Raw genomic sequence first — 21,047 nt, forward strand, 5'->3', positions numbered from 1 at the left:
GGGTGAACAGGGAGTTCAGGAGGGGACCCCGTGTTGAGCATCAGCATGGCATACGTTGTTGCCTACCCTTACCACCTGGGGGCGGCCCATCAGGAAGTCCAGGTTCCAATTGCAGAGGGTGTTTAGTCCCAGGGTCCTTAGCTTAGTGATGAGCTTCGTGGGTACTATGGTGAGCTGCCACTGAGCTGTAGTCAATGAACAGCATTCTCATGTAGGTGTTCCTTTTGTCCAGGTGGGAAGGGGCAATGTGGAGTGCTATTGAGATTGCGTCATCTGTGGATCTGTTGGTAGTATACGAATTGGAGTGGGTCTAGGGTATCTGGGAGGATGCTGTTGATGTGAGCCATGACCAGCCTTTCAAAGCACTTCATGGCTACTGACAGTAATCATTTAGGCAGGTTACCTTCGCTTCCTTGGGCACAGGGACTATGATGGTCTGCTTGAAACATGTAGGTATTACAGACTCAGTCAGGGAGAGGTTGAACATTTCAGACACTTGCCAGTTGGTCCACGCATGCTTTGAGTATACATCCTGGTAATCTGTCTGGCCCCTCGGTTTTGTGAATGTTGACCTGTTTAAAGGTCTTGCTCACATCAGCTACAGAGAGCGTTATCACACAGATGTCCAGAACAGCTGGTGCTCTGATGCATGTTTTAGTGTTGCTTGCCTCGATGCGAGCATAAAAGGCATTTGGCTCATCTGGTAGGCTCGCGGCACTGGGCAGCTCACGTTTGGATTTCCCTTTGTTGTCCGTAATAGTTTTCAAGCCCTGCCACATCCGACAAGCGTCAGAGCCGGTGTAGTAGGATTCAATCTTAATCCTGTATTGATGCTTTGCTTGTTTGATGGTTCGTCTGAGGGCATAGTGGGATTTCTTATAAGCGTCTGGCTTAGTGTCCTGCTACTTGAAAGCGGCAGCTCTAGCCTTTAGCTCGATGCGGATGTTGCCTGTAATCCATGGCATCTGGTTGTACATACTGTGTGGATGACGTCGTCAATGCACTTATTGATGAAGCCCATGACTGAGGTGGTATACTCCTCAATGACATTGGATGAATCCCAGAACATATTCCAGTCTGTGCTGGTAAAACAGTCCTGTAGCATATGCGTCATCCGACCACTTCCGTATTGATCGAGTCACTGGTACTTCCTGCTTTAGTTTTTGCTTGTAAGCAGGAATCAGGAGGATATAATTATGTTCAGATTTGATAAGTAGAGTGCGGGGAGAGCTTTGTATGCATCTGTGAGTGAAGTAAAGGTGTACAAGTTTTTCTTCGCCCCCTCAGGTTGCACGTGACATGCTGGTAGAAATGAGGTAAAACGGATTTAAGATGCATGACTTGCTACTTACTACTTTCTGCTGACATCAAATGATCAAGAACTGAAGCAGAAATGTATGTAGATAACCTTTATTAAAAGTTCTTTGCACAAACTCCCACCAACCCTCTTTATTTTCTAGGTTACAAATTGCAACATATCTTTATAGCTAGTCATATGCTTACTTCTATTGAATGTTAGTTACGGTGGTTGTCAGATTTTTATAATGATCAATTCCCTTTTATATCCCAGCATCAGCCTATGGAATACATGTCGTAGCGTTGAGGTTAATATAATGTGTGATCTATATCATTTGAACACTAGAGGGCACAGAGCAGTAGTATACAGTCCCCATGGAGCTTTGTGGCGCTATTATAATTCAATGCTTCAAGGCCCATGGTTGTCGGACAAAAGGCAGAAGTTGGCACAATGCAGCACAACATCCACAAGCATGAGTGAGCTATTGCGTTGAAAGTGCTTATGTTTAATAATTTGATTTAAAGTATCAAAACGATTAACTGGTACAAAAGTGCTCAGATGAGTTGGGAAATGAAGTGCTCTTGGAAAATACTAGCAAGTTTTCTGTTAACATCCATATTCAATATTATTTCAAGTTTCATTTTTTAAACAAATTATACCGAAGCTGAAAAAGCCTTGGTGTGGTATACAGCATATATTGATGAAGCGGTTTTAACTTGATAAAAAAATATATTGTGGTTACTAGTATGAAAACATCCAATTTGTCACCATGAAGCAACTGACTTCAAGAATGTAGAAATTTCATATAAAAAGTTGATTTCAGTAATCAAAAAGGTAAGTTTTGCATTTGACAAAAGTGGAACTAAAAATAGTTAATTATTGCTTTGCTCGGCCAACCCAGGATTCCATGCTCTGTCCACTCTCCTGTCACATGGGCTGGATGCTGGACTGTCACTGGTCACATCTCCTTGCCCGTCACACTGCATGGCACTGTTGATTGGCTGAGGGAAGGCATCTGGATATGATTGGCTGTACTTTGCACGAAGGCAGACTTTAACTCGGTGGTGTAGGCGGCAGTGGGTGAGTCAGCGGGGTGAGGGAGAGGGTAAGGACTGGTCCCTCCTGAGGCCTGACTCCCCCATGGCCTCCACTCTGACCTCCCCCTCTGGAGGAGGGGGCCGTTGGCTGGGCTCTGGGGGCCAGGGTTGGGGCCTCCACTGGCAGGCTCCTTCCCCTCGTATGGCCCCCGGCTCAGTCCGTTCGGCATGGGGGACTGGCCCAGGTGCTCAGCCAGGACCAGGGGCTGCCGGTCCTCCTCCTCACAGATGGCAAACACAGGGACACTGACGTGGTCGCTCTCCACTGGGAAATCGCGGGAAATCACACAATGCCCAGCGGGGTTGTTAATGGGCTCGGACGGAGAAGCCTGGAGGTGTTTGCCCCCGGGGGCCTTGGTGCTGTTTGAGGGGCTGGATCCAGAGAGCAGGCCAAAGCAGGGCCCGGTGAAGCGGGAGCGCCGAAGGTTGCTCGTGGAGTTGAGGCGGCGCTGGGCTAGCTGAGTGAAGGGGTACGAGGCGTTACTCATGGAGGAGTCAGAGGCATTACTGTCGTTCTGGGCCTCCAACTGGGGGTCGGAAAACACCTTCCTGCTGTTCTCCCCACGGCAGTCCGACACAAAGCTGGATGGTAACTGGGGGAACAACATTAGTCAATAATATCCCTCTGCAGTGCAACCCAACATTCATGGTTTATTTATTATGCATCGGAGTAATGAAAAATGTGCTAAACAATAATGGGTAAGAGCGTCTGCTAAATAACCGAGATGTAAATGTAAAGAAATACACTATATGATGGTTGAACTATTATTCAACAGCACTGCTGAATAACCAATAACATAATAGCTACTAACGCTGTCCACCAGCTTAGTGAAGGGACTAGTGGAGTTCCAACTGCACCACTTCTTGTGTAACTGGGGCAGTGGAGGGAGGAAGTCCTGGAAGGTACGAACGCTCCAGGCCCGGGGCCGGGCACAGCTGGCACTGCCATCCTGAGCAGCCCGGGTGTCTGTGGGGGAGGCAGCCGGGTCTGGAGAGGGCCAGTCAGTCACAGGGCCAGGGCCGGTGTCACTGTGTCTCAGGAACCTCTCCCGCTGCCGAGGGGAGAGAGACAACAACCAAATCATAAGGAATTCAAGCAAACCCGGCATGCAGTGTATTTGTGTGCATGTGGAGTAGGCCTAGAGTAGTTTGTAAACAGACCGACTTCTTAGTTGGAAAACTGGAAGCATCTGAAAGAGCAGAACCTCTCAAACCCACTGTAGCAATGTTTACACAGTGTCTTAGTTTACCATTTAGTGCCATGGAACACACACACTTTCACACACTGAAAGCATCTACCTGTGACTATTCTATATTTATTTGACCATGGGAAAAACACTGCTTAAATACAATGTGTGTTTAACTTGACTTAAGCCCTCAGTCAATGGAGTTTTCTCCACCAGTGGCATCAGAGTGTGAATGAGACTCATTCACAATAAATTATCACTAATAAAAATAGCTTGCTTGTATCAGAGGTCGCATTATATTCAAGTGCTGAACGGCTCCTCCAATCGCCGTTGACCTAAAAGGGCAGCAAGCAAACCATGTAATCCGACATGTAACCCAAAACAAGTCTTGCTTGCCTGGTAGTGGGTGTAGTCAGTGATTCCTGGAACCATATTCACAAAGATTCTCAGATAGGACTGCTGATTAAAGGATCAGTTTTGCCTTTTAGATCATAATGAATACGATTATATGGACAGGAAGGACCTACTCTACTACTCTGAGAGTCTTTGGTAATGCGGGCCTAGGGCTATACAGTAGGTGTCTCACTAATAGGAATGGCAGGTCAGGGGTGAAGGGCACATTAGTCACATATCCCCCACTCATTATTCAGCTAGTTAATCAGGATAGGGGGAAGGTTTGTGGTAAGGTTTTGAGGGGGGGGGGTTAGCGGTTGCTCCTCTCAGAAAGAACCAGATAATCCTTATACAGAATCACTCACAGCTCGCTTAGTCTAGACAAGAATTAGGAAGGTTTTAAATGAAGTACCCTGCTCACCACAAAAGCCCCCCACACAATGGCAACTTGTTGCAGTTTGGGCAAAAAGGTGGAGGATAAGCCCCCCAGATGTGAAACAGAGCCCCTTATTACCCCCCACACCTAGTCTCAGAAATCCTAGACCTAGGGCACCAGCACTAGATCTGGGGATCATTTTCTTGGCCATTTTGGGGAGGGTGCTCTTCAGACACACAACTCTTCCAACAAATCACGAGTTTGTGTAGGCGGGGCTTAAAATGCGGCGGGAATTGAGCGTGGAAAATAATCTCATCGGAAACATGACAGTTCGACACAGTGTAAACACAGATATCTGGGCTCATTTTTGCCACAGTCAGTCAGTGGGTGTTAGCTTGTATTGCTAACATTAACTGTCATGGTGCATGCAAACTACTCATCTGAAAAATACACTAAAATAAAATATTTTACATAAGCGTAATATTGGTTAACCCAGAACTAAAGTCCTGTTTAAATGCTCGATTAAGTTCTGGGTCCATACGCGTTAAGAGGAGAGAGAACGAGGATCGGAACAGAATGAAGAGCTCCACCATCTCTCTTTGCCAGTTAAGTGCAAGTTTATAGGCCAAATGTCCCCTCTCCTTCTTAAATTCTAAAGATGATAAAAACGTGTGAAATTGTGATTTGTCCAAATAACCAATGACGAAAAACACAAGCACTGGAACTAATGCTGCCTGTGATCTCACACATCTCGTTGTGTCATGACTGATCTAAGGTACCATTTATGTTCATGTCGTTTTTCCACGAGAAATAAACGCGAGGTCCATCTCGCTAGTTACATAAACGGATAAGGCTCTGGACAGATTTCCTGTGCGAGTCCTTTCAATCATCAGTCTGAACAAATATGTACATACACACAATCTGCACAAAAAGGCAAATTAACATGTACACATACAGACCACACACACAGCAATGCACCACAGTGTGCATGAACACACACACACTCACACACAGAGAGAGAGAGAGAATTGGAGCTGGGAAACTGGCTTCTCAGATAATACATCCATTAGGCTAGGCTGCAGGAAAGCAAGCCAGCTTCCTAATAGCTGCCAGGCCTGCCTTATGCCAACTCTTATTCCAATAGAGCACAAGCAAAAATGCTGTGTCAAACCGTATCCTACCGCCAATCTCCTGCCACTGTGTTTCTATACCCTGACACCTCGACCACCAGGCGGTGAGGTTCATAGCTATTACCAGCAGAGGGTTGCTGATTCAAGGAAAAAAATACTTGGCAGGATGTAGCCTTCTGCCTTGGTGTCACCCACCCCTAGAGCGGGTCCTAGCCTGGGTTCTCTCTACTGCCTGGGTGTCACCCCTAGAAGAGGGCACCACCATGGGTCCTAGCCTGGGTTCCCTCTACTGCCTTGGCACCACTGTGAGTCCTCAACTGGGTTACCTGCCTTGCCTCGCTCCTTACCGTGTGGGCCGAGAACGGCATTCTGCTGCTTGGACTAGGCACAGACGAAATGATAAACACCTCATCTGTCCCCAAGTCCAATTCCGTGAGACCATTGGATGAGAGGTCCACTTCAGCATGCTGGGACATATCACCACCAACACTGCCTGGTGAACCTTGGAAAGAAACGGGAAAGTGGTTTTATTAATCACTTACTTGTATGGTGATAGCCTACAATTAAAACATTGAAGGCACAACAGTCAGATGTATTGCACCTTAGCTTATGATAATTTCCACTGCTTGTCCCTAGAGCACTAGAAATGGAATGTTACAGATTGGTCTCCATAGGCTACTGTAAATTACTGCACTGTGCACCCAGTACACTGTGAAGCCACTGTACTTGTCCACTCATATTCCTGTTAACTCATAGTGACATGGTTGAACTCAGCGAGAGGAGAAACATGATGTTCCCAATGCTCCCACGCTGTTATATAGGTTAAATGTCACGACCTGTAAATCTCTCTGTGGGATCAGCTACAATGAGCGAGAATTTGGATTGTTCTGGGATAAACCCAGTGTTACGCCAAAATGAAAGCAATTTTCCATTGAGACTTCTAAATGCTGCATCTCCCATTCACTCAGCTACATCCACTACGAGCTGGCCTTGCATATTCCCACACAATCTGATCAACTTTTATAAGAGAAGAAATACACTCAAATGACTCCAGGAAGATACTATGTGGACAGTGCAATGTTGCAGCCAACTTCCTTTCATATAGGTTATTGATTAAATACTGTTAATGCAGCTACTGAGCACACAGAATACCTTAATGATTTCACATATTATGAGCTGTATTGGTGAATTTTACTACACAACGTTTCTTCTATGCACCTGTATTAGACATGACTTCAGATGTGAAACAGTTTTTGTTTAACATATTTTGAGCTATCATTCAGGTGTCAAAATAATTTTGCCCCGGGGTCCGCATTCAGTATTCAACAAAGTTTGGAGGGACGCACTGACATTTAAAAAAATGTTTCCTCGCTGTCAAAATTTGCGAAGAAAATGTCCTCTATCCACAGATTTTGGAATTTTCGATGCTCCCCGACTGTCTAGCTTTCATTTCGGTGATTATTAGCAAGCTGGAAACAGTCAAGAAACTGTATGAATGTAGGTCCATTATAATTTCTCCATAATTTTAATTTGGTTTTTGTCATTTTTAAGTATATCGAGTTTATTTCCCCCCCACCTCAATTTTTTTTATAATAATTTAAAACCACCCACAGGCCAGATTGGACCCCCTCACGGGATGTATGTTTTACACCCGATTAGAGCCATTATATGGCCATAACACCATGAGATAATTCAGTATGTGGTAGAATCCTGGCAGCTCTATTACTGTGTGTTGGAGATCTGATAGTCAGACCCGGTGTACCATTTTTCTGTCATAGTTTCAGAGCGTAATGAAATAAGTGTCCCATTTACGCTGAACATGTAAATTCAGTTTAGGGGCAGATAAAGTCATTGTCAGCCAGGTTGGAACCAGACCAAACACCCCAGCGGTACCCCTCGATCATGGAGAGAGAAAGAGAGGGGGCGCAGGGCAGGGGGAGCGAGGGGGATTGACTAGACTAGGCTAGGCGGCTGGAGCACAAGCAGAGAGGGAAAAACAGGTGTTAGAGGGAGAGAGAAAGTAGATGGCGTGTGTGTGTTTTGTGTGTGTGTGCGCACGTGTGCATGTGAGCCCGCCCACTTGCGAATACCCACCTCTGTGTGTGAGGCTGAGAGAGTGGTTGTTGTTGTCGTTCTCTGCAGGGCAAGGGACCTCCAGGCCGGGCTGATTAGGAGCCACCAGCTGCAGCTCACGGACATCAGCTCCAGAGTTCTGCACTCCCTCCTGCACCTACAGCAGCCAGTACAGTTTAGTGCCAGCAAGTACTACTACACATGCCTACCACCTCACATACACCAATGGAGTAGGGCTGCACAGCACTATGAAAAACAGCCATATGAACTGAAGTTGTTCTTGTCAATTAATAAAATGTTACGATACCCAGTCAGTATAATGATCTAGTGGCAATAAGATACTTAGTGTCCAGAACTTGTATAGGACTGTTTTGCTTCTTTCTAAAATTCAATCCCAGATGGACACATTTTGACAACTTAATTACAAATTCATCTCATGACTAGAAAAAAGGGAAGTGTAACTTGTCCAGTTCTGCTTTATAGGAGAGTCCGTTAGTCTGACCTTTAGTGAACCTGTCTACCTCTGGGGCTGCTTGCCCTGCATAGGAGAATTTGGACAACAAGAGCACCAGGCCAGTGTAGGGTATTGGTATTTGCTCCAGTGGCTGTAGTCTAGAGAAGGGATTGGAAAGTGGCGGGCTGCATGGCCCCCTTTTGTAGGCCTGTGGATCAATTCCCCCCCCGACCAAGGAGGCCCCCATTGAATTTGTTAGTGACTCTCACTCAGATATAATATTAAAAAACTGCAAACATTTCTCCCCACCCTATGGATTTTTCCTTAATTGCAGGAAATTAGCTGTACAACTGCACATTTTTCTCTCTGCCCCATGGCAAAATGTGTAGAATTGCAGGAAATGTTTTCTCTTTTTTTTGTGGCACAAACCCCCATCAAAGTTGCCCATCCCTGGTCTAGAGGATATGAAGGAAATGTTCCCTGATCCCAGTCAGAAGCTAGTTTACAAAGGAATGTCTGGACAGTCAGACAGACAGGGGTCTTTATTCGTTTACCTCAGAGTTGTTGGATGAGCAGGAGCTGGCTCTTTTCGGACATAGTTTAGGTCTGGAAAACAAAAAAAAGAGATCCACAACATTTCAGTTGTGTTTGACTGTTTAACATATCTTTGAAACCCATTAGCATACTTTCTTTTATGTATGTTGTTTACTTTATCGACTTTTGGCAACATTCTCTTCCATGCTATTTGTGAAAGCTTGACTTATTTAGAGCAACTGCTCTCCAAATTTGACCAGAAATGTACAAAATTCTCCCACAATTAGAAACTGGAACAGATTAGATTGCCTTCACTGAAGATTTTCTTCCAAACATAATCAACGTCTAGCTAGCTGACTCACTACATACAAACAGCCTAAACTTGCCCTCGGTTGTTCCTCTCAAGGATGGCTCTAGTAGCTAAACCCATTTAATGCCATAAACTACACTATCTGGGGTGGTCTCACTATAAAGGCATCAGTATAAAGACATACCAATAAGGGAATTTTCACTGGATAATATCAACATAACAGTGAAAGTGTTGACTTAAAGTGATTCTGTTCAATAACAGATCTAAATGCTTTTGTGTGTCAATTTTTGGCACAATTAAAAACATGGCCCCAGGACGAGACCGATACAGCTTTAACTTCTCTCCAACATGCATGGGGGTTGCAAGGGGGTTTATCTTTATGGGAATTTGAACCTTCCTGGAGGGAACTAGATGAGAATCTAGAGAAACCTGGCATAAATGATATTACACCCTGCAAAAACTGATACATGTACTAATGTTGTCTCCTCATGGGATTTGACGAGGGAACAACCTGTAAATGACACCTTGTGATATGTTGTTCTTGTTCTATTAAACTACAATGGCATCTCTTGGACAGAGGTTCTCCGCTCTCCTCGTTTTCCCTCCGCTCGCTTTTGTATTGCGGCGGTTCTCTTTGTCCGTTGGAAGTGATGCCAGGTGCTGCACCTCGAACGGCCCTCTCTTGCTCATGCTCTCTCTCTGTAATGGTGACAATGCGGCACATAAGGGCAGCTACAGTCGAACCCTGCCTTTCACTGGATCAAATCAGGGACCGACCAAGGCCTCCAGCTGAGTCAACAACCAGCCCATCCACTGCAGCAGCACCACACTGTGTGCTGGAGGAGGACTGACTGGCAGACTATCCCATTCATGGCTGCCATCTCATTCATGGGAGGAAACTTTGTCACATTGGCCAACATCAAAGACCCAACAGTTGCGCTCTCTCAAAGGAAAAGCACTGTGCCAGTTTCCTTGGATGACAAAGAAATATAAAAGGACAATTTTTCCCATTGTGCAGAATGTGCACGGTCTTGTTTATGTTAGGTTGTCAGGGAAATGTATTTATAGCACAAAACATGTCTGATAAAGGTATCTTTATGACTCCATTCTTTCTGCATGCCTTGCTTTACTGTACCTGAAGATGTTGCACAGGTGACCCACAAGGCTCATAAAGGGACAATAATTTCCATTGTGCACTATCCTGTTTGTTTATGTTTGACAACAGTATGTCCCTGGGAGTAAATAGGGAAAGCCATCACAAGGCGTGTAGGACAAAAGGATGTTTCGGCACAATTCTCTCAAGTAATGGTTTGATCTCAGGGAGTCAGGGAAACCTTTTTATAGCACAACACGTGTGTGACAAAGGGATATCATATCACAATCACTTTCTCTGCATGCTTTTACATACCTGAATATAATACACAGAGCGCTGGTGAGCACCATGGCAAAGAAGGCTGCTCCACTCATGGCGGCCAGCAGAGTGTCTATTTTGCTGGCCCCAGCAGGGGCGTAGGCATGCCGGGGGTCATCTCCACCCGGTTCTGTCCGGTTGTGGTAGTAAAAGAGCAGGGCGAAGCCACGGCCCCAGTGGGTGGTGGTGATCAACTCCATGATGACCTCTACCATCTCCTGGCTGGAGCCAAACACCAGCTGGCTGCTGGAGGGTCGGTTGGAGCCACAGAAGCGCGAGGAAAAGGTGAGGAGGTCCGAGATGTAAAGGACGTCGTGGGGGCATGCGTCCACCACAGACTGCTGGGTCTCAGGGCTCACTGACTCTGTGTCCATGTCTTTGAGGAGCAGAGGGGTCCGAGTGGTGGCCTCGTCTACAACCACAGCCAGGACTTGGTCTGGGGATGATGCTCTGGGGATAGGGTTAAGGTCAGGGTTGCCTCTGAGGAGAGGAGAGGTGATTGAGTTCATTGCCTTCTCTCCTGGTACATAGGCCCCTGGTAGGAGGAGGTCTGAGAGGGGCTGTGGGGAGGCATGGTCAGAGGTGGCATCAAAAGTGGACCTTTTAGCAGAGTTGGAGACTTTGGCTATCTCCATCTTGGTGGACTGCTCTTGCACCACCACCTGCATGACTTTGTCGTTTTGGGAGGAAGACCGGGGGGCTTTCGCTGTGACACTCTGAGCCTGAGATACAGTAGAATCTTTATCAGTGATGGGACCCCCAGTTGGGATAGTCGCACCATCGTTAGCATCGACCTCTTCCAAGTCAGAGATGGCAGCATACTGGGCGGCGGAGTCGTGACTCTCGAACACGTCAAAGTCAAATATCTCCAGTATGAGCTGGTGGCCAACGGGCACAAAGAACTGCCAGACACAATGGGTCCCGGAGGAGTAGTTATAGGGGAAACCAGGAGACAGGATGAGGCCTTGGACATCCACCACATCCATCTTCGCTCCACAGTCAAAGTAGACCTGCAATCACAATATACAGGGTGAGGGGGATGTGAGTGTACGTTAAAATGCTAGCCTCTCTAATGATCGACACATACTAGCACTTGTCAAACACACAGAAAATCTGTCTTATTTGTGTAGAACTTGGAAATACAAATGACGTCTGTGTTTTAAACAAATAACCCCGTTGAGCGGAATTCAGAATGCCTCAAAACAACAAAAATCATCCAGACCTGAACTACTCAACCCTCCTACTCTGCCAGCCAGTATATCAAAGTGGTGGCGGAGCCTTGCATGCCTGTGCTTGGGTAACTCTGGGGAGGGTATTTCTTCAAACACGCCGGGCTGGCTGTAATGCTTCCCAGGTGTGAGGGGTGGACGATTGAGGGGAACCTCAGCCTAGCTAAGCAGAGGCAGATGTGTTTGCTGGGACCACTGGGCCCCAGAGCTCAGGTCCAGACCTTTGTGGGGGGATGGTGTGTTTATGAGATTTCCTCTTGGTTCAGGTTCTGGACTGTGGGAACCGAGCGAAGACCCACCTGGGGCTCAACCAGCACCACCAGACAGGTAACAAATTAAACTACCTCCAGGCAACACTAGTACTGGCTGGGAACACATTTAAAATGCACTCGAGACGTGTGTGTGTGTGTGTGTGTGTGTGTGTAAAAAGGAGCACCAGCACCACTGCGGTCGACCAACGCCAGACAGGCACTTTGATTGCTGCTACATGGACCATCTCATCTCTCTCCATATGAGTGCATTAATCAAAAGCATTCCCTCAGACAGTTTATTTAACAAGACAAATCTAGATGTACTTTGCAATCATGACTGTATAAAAGGGGCTGTTGCTAGGTCTGGCCCCAGTAACCTCCTCACCCAACCTTCTTCTGACTGCAACTCAAAGGCCTCTCTATTGCTGATACAGCTGGCATCCTCACAGCCAGGTCAGAGAGAGGAAGGGCAGTATGGGCATACATATCTGTGTGTGTTCTGTACAGTGATGAAACAGGTGTTTTCAAAGCACATGAATGCAATGAAAATATTGAATAAATGTAATTACTGACATCACCCCAGCGATGTGACAGTCCTGATCACTTGACCATCATAGCCCATGTATTCTGTGTCATCCATTTCAGACCTCCTGCCATTGACACCATTGATAATGAGCATTAATTACTGAATAAAATACTGAGCTACATTGTATGCAAAAAAAATGAGAAATTATGTTATTTTTTCTAATACAATTGCGTAGAGGAAGAGATTTTGTTTAACAATCAATATTTGTTTTCCCCAAAAAGGTAGGGATCAGGATTATTGACACCCTTGTTTTCAATACCTCACCCTGCAAGGATAACGGCCCTGAGCATTTTTCTAAAATGAGTTGGAGAGCACATTGGGAGGGATCTTAGACCATTCCACCATACAGAAATCTTCCAGATCCTTGATAGCCTTCGTCTGCGCTTATAGACTGCCCTCTTCAATTCAAACCGACTGTGAAAAGACCCCTGGTGGCATATCTGCTGGGGTAAGTGTGTGTGTCAGTGCTGTGTGTAAGTTGACAATGCAAACGATTTAGAATTTACAACACATTCATGTTTCTTATAAAAACAAGAAGTGACGCAGTCAGTTTTTCCTCAACTCTTAGCCAAGAGAGAATGGCATGCAGCCTCCCGGGTGGCGCAGTGGTTAAGGGCGCTGTACTGCAGCGCCAGCTGTGCCATCAGGCTCTGTCGTAACTGTCCGCGACCGTGGGGCAATGCACAATTGGCCTAGCGTCGTCCGGGTTAGGGAGGGCTTGGTCGGTAGGGATGTCCTTCTCTCATCGCGCACCAGCGACTTCTGTGGCGGGCCGGGCGCAGTGCGCGCTAACCAAGGTTGCCAGGTGCACGGTGTAGCCTCCGACACATTGGTGCGGCTGGCTTCCGGGTTGGATGCGCGCTGTGTTAAGAAGCAGTGCGGCTGGTTGGGTTGTGTATCGGAGGACGCATGACGTTCAACCTTCGTCTCTCCCGAGCCCGTACGGGAGTTGTAGCGATGAGACAAGATGGTAGCTAACAATTGGATACCACGAAATTGGGGAGAAAAAGGGGTAAAAAATTTTAAAAAAGAGAATGGCGTTATTGAAGTTTTATGATAAAAACATCCTAAAGATTGATTCTATACTTAGTTTGACAAGTTTCTTCGACCTGTAATGTAACTTTTTGAACGTTTTGTCCGAATGGACCAGATCGCGCTTTTGGATTTGTTTACAAAACGCCCTAACAAAAGAAGCTATTGGACATAAATGGACATAAATGATGGACATTATCAAACAAAACAACCATTTATTGTGGAACTGTGATTCTTGGGAGTGCCTTCTGATGAAGAACATCAAAAGGTAAGTGAATATTTATAATGCTATTTATGAATAATGTTGACTACCCAACATGGCGGATATTTCTCTGGCTGGTTTGGGCTCTGAGCGCCGTTCTCAGATTATGCTTTTTCCGTAAAGTTTTTTAAAAATCTGACACAGCGGTTGCATTAAGGAGAAGTGTATCTAAAGTTCCATGTATAATAGTTGTATTTTCATCAACATTTCTTATATATGAGTATTTCTGTGAATTATTGTGGCTCTCTGCAATATCACTGCATGTTTTGGAACTACTGAACGTAACACGCCAATGTAAAATAAGATTTTTGGATATAAATATGAACTTTCCCGAACAAAACATAGATGTATTATGTAACATGAAGTTCTATGAGTGTCATCTGATGAAGATCATCAAAGGTTAGTGATTAATTTTATCTCTATTTGTGCTTCTTGTGACTCCTCTCTTTGGCTGGAAAAATGGATGGGTTTTTCTGTGAGTTGGTAGTGACCTAACAATCGTTTGTGGAGCTTTCGCTGTAAAGCATTTTTGAAATCAGACACTGTGGCTGGATTAACGAGAATTGTATCTTTAAAATGGTGCCTAATACTTGTATGTTTGAGAAATTTGATTTCTGAGATTTCTGTTGATTTGTATTTGACGCTCTGCAATTTCATTGGCTGTTGGCGAGGGGTTCCGCTAGCGGAACAGGGTCCCCAGTCCTAGACAGGTTAAATAAAGTCCACCTGTGAGCAATCTAAGTGTCACATGATCTCAGTATATACAGTGGGGAGAACAAGTATTTGATACACTGATGATTTTGCAGGCTTTCCTACTTACAAAGCATGTAGAGGTCTGTAATTTTTTATCATAGGTACACTTCAAATGTGAAAGACGGAATCTAAAACAAAAATCCATAAAATCACATTGTATGATTTTTAAGTAATTAATTTGCATTTTATTGCATGACATAATTATTTGATAACCTACCAACCAGTAAGAATTCCGGCTCTAACACTAAACCTGTTAGTTTTTCTTTAAGAAGCCCTCCTGTTCTCCACTCATTACCTGTATTAATTGCACCTGTTTGAACTCGTTACCTGTATAAAAGACACCGTCAACACACTCAAACAGACTCCAACCTCTCCACAATGGCCAAGACCAGAGAGCTGTGTAAGGACATCAGGGATAAAATTGTAGGCCTGCACAAGGCTGGGATGGGCTACAGGACAATAGGCAAGCAGCTTGGTGAGAAGGCAACAACTGTTGGCGCAATTATTAGAAAATGGAAGAAGTTCAAGATGACGGTCAATCACCCTCGGTCTGGGGCTCCATGCAATATTTCACCTCGTGGGGCATTAATGATCATGAGGAAGGTGAGGGATCAGCCCAGAACTACACGGCAGGACCTGGTCAATGACCTGAAGAAGCTGGGACCACAGTCTCAAAGAAAACCATTAGTAACACACTACACCGTCATGGATTAAAATCCTGCAGCGCATGCAAGGTCCCCATGCTCAAGCCAGCGCATGTCCAGGCCCATCTGAAGTTTGCCAATGACCATCTGAATGATCCAGAGGAGGAATGGGAGAAGGTCATGTGGTCTGATGAGACAAAAATAGAGCTTTTTGGTCTAAACTCCACTCGCCGTGTTTGGAGGAATAATAAGGATGAGTACAACCCCAAGAACACCATCCCAACCGTGAAGCATGGAAGTGGAAACATCATTCTTTGGCGATGCTTTTCTGCAAAGGGGACAGGACGACTGTACCGTATTGAGGGGAGGATGGATGGGGACCATGTATCGCGAGATCTTGGCCAACAACCTCCTTCCCTCAGTAAGAGCATTGAAGATGGGTCGTGGCTGGGTCTTCCAGCATGACAACGACACGAAACACACAGCCAGGGCAACTAAGGAGTGGCTCCGTAAGAAGCATCTCAAGGTCCAGAAGTGGCCTAGCCAGTCTCCAGACCTGAATCCAATAGAAAATCTTTGGAGGGAGCTGAAAGTCCGTATTGCCCAGCGACAGCCCCGAAACCTGAAGGATCTGGAGAAGGTCTGTATGGAGGAGTGGGCAAAAATCCCTGCTGCAGTGTGTGCAAACCTGGTCAAGAACTACAGGAAACGTATGATCTCTGTAATTTCAAACAAAGGTTTCTGTACCAAATATTAAGTTCTGCTTTTCTGATGTATGAAATAGTTATGTCATGCAATAAAATGCAAATTAATTACTTAAAAATCATACAATGTGATTTTCGTTTTAGATTCTGTCTCTCACAGTGGAAGTGTACCTATGATAAAAATTACAGACCTCTACATGCTTTGTAAGTAGGAAAACCTGCAAAATCAGCAGTGTATCAAATACTTGTTCTCCCCACTGTATGTATGTATGTATGTATATATATATATATATATATATATATATATATATATATATATATATATCCGTTCTGAAAGGCCCCAAAGTCTGCAACACCATTAAGCAAGGGGCACCACCAAGCAAGCGGCACCATGAAGACCAAGGAGCTCTCTAAACAGGTCAGGGACAAAGTTGTGGAGAAGTACAGATCAGGGTTGGGTTATAAAAAAAGATTCCAAACTTTGAACATCCCACAGAGCACCATTAAATCCATTATAAAATAAATGGAAAAAATATATATAATTTATAAAATTTATAAAATTCCATTTATAAAATAAAAAAATTCAATTTATAAAATAAATGGAAAAACCACAACAAAACTGCCAAGAGAGGGCTGCCCACCAAAACTTACGGGCCAGGCAAGGAGGGCATTAATCAGAGGCAACAAAGAAGCCAAAGATAACCCTGAAAGAGCTGCAAAGCTCCATAGCGGAGATTGGAATATCTGCCCATAGGACCACTTTAAGCCGTACACTCCAACAGAGCTGGGCTTTACGGAAGAGTGGCCAGAAAAAAAGCCATTGCTTAAAGAAAAAAATAAGCAACCACGTTTGGTGTTCGCCAAAAGGCATGTAGGAGACTCCCCAAACTTATGGAAGATGGTACTCTGGTCAGATGAGACTAAAATTGAGATTTTTGTCCATCAAGGAAAACCAACACCTCTCATCACCCCGAGAATATCATCCCCACAGTGAAGCATGGTGGTGGCAGCATCATGCTGTGGGGATGTTTTCCCATCGGCAGGGACTGGGAAACTGGTCAGAATTTAAGAAATTATGGATGGCGCTAAATACAAGGAAATCCTTGAGGGAAACCTGTTTGAGTCTTCCATAGATTTGAGACTGGGACGGGGGTTCACCTTCCAGCATGACAATGACCCTAAGCATACTGCTAAAGCAACACTCGAGTGGTTCAAGGGGAAACATTTAAATGTTTTGGAATGGCCTAGTCAAAACTCAGACCTCTGAAGTCAAACTCAGAAGTCAAACATCAGGCCATCATTGAAGTCGTTTGTGGTGTTGTACAAAACAAAGTCCCAATCAGAGTATCAAAACCAATGACAAATGTTAAAACGTCGCTTTACCCATGTGTGTTCCGACTCTGGCCCAACCTGTCGGGTTCTGGGACCAAACAGACGGTCTAGAATGGATTTCAATTCTAGAAATTGTTGAGGAGGTAGTCCGATCCAGACTCATTATGCGTAGCTTAGCATTTGGCTGGAGCAAAGAGTTTGGGTAGCCAGGCAAGAAGTTTGCTAAACTGCATTGCCACTTGGATTGGAACCAGTGCCTTGGTCAGATGACATGAAAATAGAGCTCTTTGGTCTCTCACTCACTCACTCACACACACACACACACACACACACACATACACACACACACGCACACGCACACGCACACACACACACCAGTAGTGGGTTTGGCATTAACATGAGAATGCATAAGCTGAAAGAACCCCATATCTACTGTAAAATATGGTATTGGATATTTGATGTTATGGGGCTGTTTTGATTCCACTGGTCAGCTTCTGTTAAAAAATTTAAGATGAACTTGGGTTGTAAACAAAGTTATTGCTGTGGACACAGTACACCGACTGTCAAGTTTGGGCAAAAAATAACATAAATTAAATTATAATGTATACATTGGGGAATTTCCATGTAAAAAGCCCCATGAGCATTAACTTGAAGTTTGTAGGAGCACATCAAATGTGGTGTCAAATGAAAGCTAAGAGTCTGTAGTTCTTAATTAAGGCATATATACAGAACCTGTCAAATTTTGGACATACTAATTCCAGGGTTTTTCTGTCTTTTTTTTTTTTTACAATTTTCTATGTTGTAGAATAATACTGAAGACATCAAAACTACGAAAAAAACACACGTGGAATCATGCCGTAACCAAAAAAGTGTTTTGAGATTCTTCAAAGTAGCCACCCTTTGCCTTGATGACAGGTTTGCACACTCTTGGTATTCTCTTAACCAGATTCACCTGGAATGCTTTTCCAACAGTCTTGAAGGAGTTTCCATATATGCTGAGCACTTAGTGCCTTCGGGAAGTATTCAGATCCCTTGACTTTTTCCACATTTTGTTATGTTACAGCCTTGTTCTAAAATGGATTAAATACTTTTTTTTTCAGCAATACACACGCGCACACACACAAAGCAAAAACAGGTTTTCAGAAATGTTTGCAAATGTATAAAAATAGAAATACCTCATTTACATGAGTATTCAGACCATTTGAGACTCAAAATTGAGCTCAGGTACATCGTGTTTCCATTGATCATCCTTAAGATGTTTCGACAACTTGATTGGAGTCCACCTGTTGTAAATTCAATTGAATGGACATGATTTGGAAAAGGCACACACCTGTCTATATAAGGTCCCACAGTTGACAGTGCATGTCAGAGCAAAAACCAAGCCAAGAGGTTGAAGGAATTGTTCTTAAAGCTCCGCGACAGGATTGTGACGAGGCACAGATCTGGGGAAGGGTACCAAAACATTTCTGCATCATTGAAGGTCCCCAAGAACACAGTAGCCTCCATTCTTAAATGAAAGAAGTTTGGAATCACCAAGGCTCTTCCTAGAGCTGGCCGCCCGGCCAAACTGAACAATCGGGGGAGAAGGGCCTTGGTCAGGGAGGTGACCAAGAACCCGAAGGTCACTGACAGAGCTCTAGAGTTCCTCTGTGGAGATGGGAGAACCTTCCAGAAGGACAACCATCTCTGCAGCCCTCCACCAATCAGGTCTTTATGGTAGAGTGGCCAGACGAAAGCCACTCCTCAGTAAAAGGCACGACAGCCCGCTTGGAGTTTGTCAAAAGGCACCTAAAAGGACTGACAATGAGAAACAACATTCTCTGTTTCAGATTGAACTCTTTGGTCTGAATGCCAAGCATCTGGAGGAAACATCTGGAGGAAACCTGGCACCATCCCTAAGGTGAAGCACGGTGGTGGCAGTAACATGCTGTGGGGATGTTTTCAGCGGCAGGGACTGGGAGACTAGTCAGGGTCGAGGCAAAGATGAACGGAGCAAAGTACAGAGAGATCCTTGATGAAAACCTGCTCCAGAGCCCTCAGGACCTCCGACTGGGGCGAAGGTTCAACTTCCAACAGGGCAAAGACCCAAAGCACAGTGCCAAGACAACGCAGGAGTAGCTTCGGGACAAGTGTTTGAATGTCCTTAACTGGCCCAATCAGAGCCCGTGCTTGAACCCGATCTAACATCTCTGGAGAGACCTGAAAATAGCTGTGCAGCAACACTCCCCATCCAACCTGACAGATTTTGAGAGGATCTGCAGAGGAATGGGAGAAACTCCCCAAATACAGGTGTGCCAAGCTTGTAGCGTCATACCCAAGAAGACTCGAGGCTGTAATCTCTGCGAAGGGTGCTTCAACACAGTACTGAGTAAAGGGTCTGAATACTTATGTAAATGTCATATTTCAGTTGATTTTTAATAAATGAGCAAACATTTTACTTTGTCATTATGGGGTATTGTGTATAGTAGACTGATGAGATTTTTTTTTTTTAATCAATTGTAGGATAAGGCTGTAACGTAATAAAATGTGGAACAATCAAGTGGTCTGAATACTTTCCCAATTATACTGCATAATAATAATACTTTTTTAAAGTCAAGAACTTCCCATTGTTCACCCCTCATTTTGTTTGTCTCCCTTCTCCCTCTCCAGTTAATGTCTCCTCTCCAGGCTCTTACTGCCACCTTCCCATGAGCCCCCTCTTTCCATTTACTATTACCAGCCCTCTCACCCACTGAGCACCGACTGACACCGGATGTTCATGAACGTTGAAAAGTAGTTGAAGTTTCGTCAGTCCAAATCTGAACCAAACATATCCTTTTTCACAAGTTTGGATAGCACAGTACAGTAAATTAGAGCACAGTACAATACAGTAAAGAAACAGAGTATGGGTCAGTACAATATAGTAGAGTTTAGTACAACACAGTACAATACAGAAGAGCACATTAAAGTAGAGTACAGTATAATTTACTGAACTATACTCTAATACACTGAACTCTACTGTGCTGTACTGTTCAAATGGGTACAGATTTGGTTAGGTCCTGACCAACAGTCTTATTTGGGGGAGGAGTACATTAGAATAATAGCTGTGTATAGATTAATACCCAAACATGCAAAGGAGGATATAAAAAATGTCTACCTTTGTGTATCTATTCAAGATACATCACCATGAAGAGAATGGCATTTCTAATTATGCATTTCTGTATAGTACAGATCAGGGAGCCATGATGTCATTCTGTTACCGTTATTCTGTTACCGGGTGTTAATCCACTTCACTTGCTGTAGTTCAATAACCAAATAGATTTTTTTCAATCTCAAGGTTTCATATCATAGCTGACACCCCATTCTTTCTGCAGACATCTTTGAATTTTAATTCGGAGTAGATATTTAACAGTTTTTGGAAAACGTGGTCACAGACATTTTCGCATAGTTACCAAACTTTACACCTGCACTGTTCGAGTAAATGTGTTTTTGTAATATGTTCAGTCGCAATTGTTAAAAGTAGTCCTTGTGCACAGATCTGTATGGTTTGTTAAACTGCAATCAATAGTTTCTCTTTGGCACACGTTTAAAGTGAAAAATCTGCATCTCGGCGTCCTTCTGTTAATGTGTAATTGCCCATTGGTAAATACAATCTGATAGTGATGGACGCTGATGTAACAGTGATAAATTACAAACGTCACGGTACAGCCAGTACTTTGATGCCCAACTAGTTCTAAGAGTGTTGTATGGTGGCCTTTCCTTTCTCAGAATGCAGTTTAGCATGAAAGCATTACATCATAGTAAGGTACAACCAAGAAAATGGCCTTAGACCTACTAGGAACTCATGTCGTGAATGCCACAACCACAACACATAATTACACAGATGACATTTGAACTGGTCAAATGCCATTCCCGAGAGGTTGCAGAGTAAGCCAATTTTCGGTTTTTCCTCAACGGTGTTGTGCAATACACTATAGAATGAAGGGAGCAGCTTGACAACATGGGGGGAGGGA

At 44.4% G+C, this 21,047-nt stretch overlaps 1 protein-coding gene across 2 annotated transcripts in view; it reads right to left on the reverse strand.

Moving 5' to 3' along the window:
• Positions 1-1,394: 1,394 nt before the first annotated feature.
• The window catches only part of LOC110525844 (uncharacterized), a 34,428-nt gene continuing 14,775 nt past the window's right edge, over positions 1,395-21,047 (reverse strand). For both annotated transcript variants that reach the window (XM_090237770.1, XM_021606299.3), the window contains exons 2-7: positions 10,260-11,272; positions 8,562-8,613; positions 7,575-7,710; positions 5,828-5,982; positions 3,207-3,446; positions 1,395-2,987 (exon numbers count right to left, since the gene is read on the reverse strand). In XM_090237770.1, coding sequence (XP_090093896.1) covers positions 2,256-2,987; positions 3,207-3,446; positions 5,828-5,982; positions 7,575-7,710; positions 8,562-8,613; positions 10,260-11,248 — 2,304 coding nt within the window. In that variant the 5' untranslated portion in view covers positions 11,249-11,272 and the 3' untranslated portion in view covers positions 1,395-2,255. The remainder of the gene's footprint in view (positions 2,988-3,206; positions 3,447-5,827; positions 5,983-7,574; positions 7,711-8,561; positions 8,614-10,259; positions 11,273-21,047) is intronic.

The sequence above is a fragment of the Oncorhynchus mykiss genome, chromosome 6 (genome assembly GCF_057628025.1).
Source record: "Oncorhynchus mykiss isolate SJ-2025 chromosome 6, ASM5762802v1, whole genome shotgun sequence".
Taxonomy (NCBI): Eukaryota; Metazoa; Chordata; class Actinopteri; order Salmoniformes; family Salmonidae; genus Oncorhynchus; species Oncorhynchus mykiss.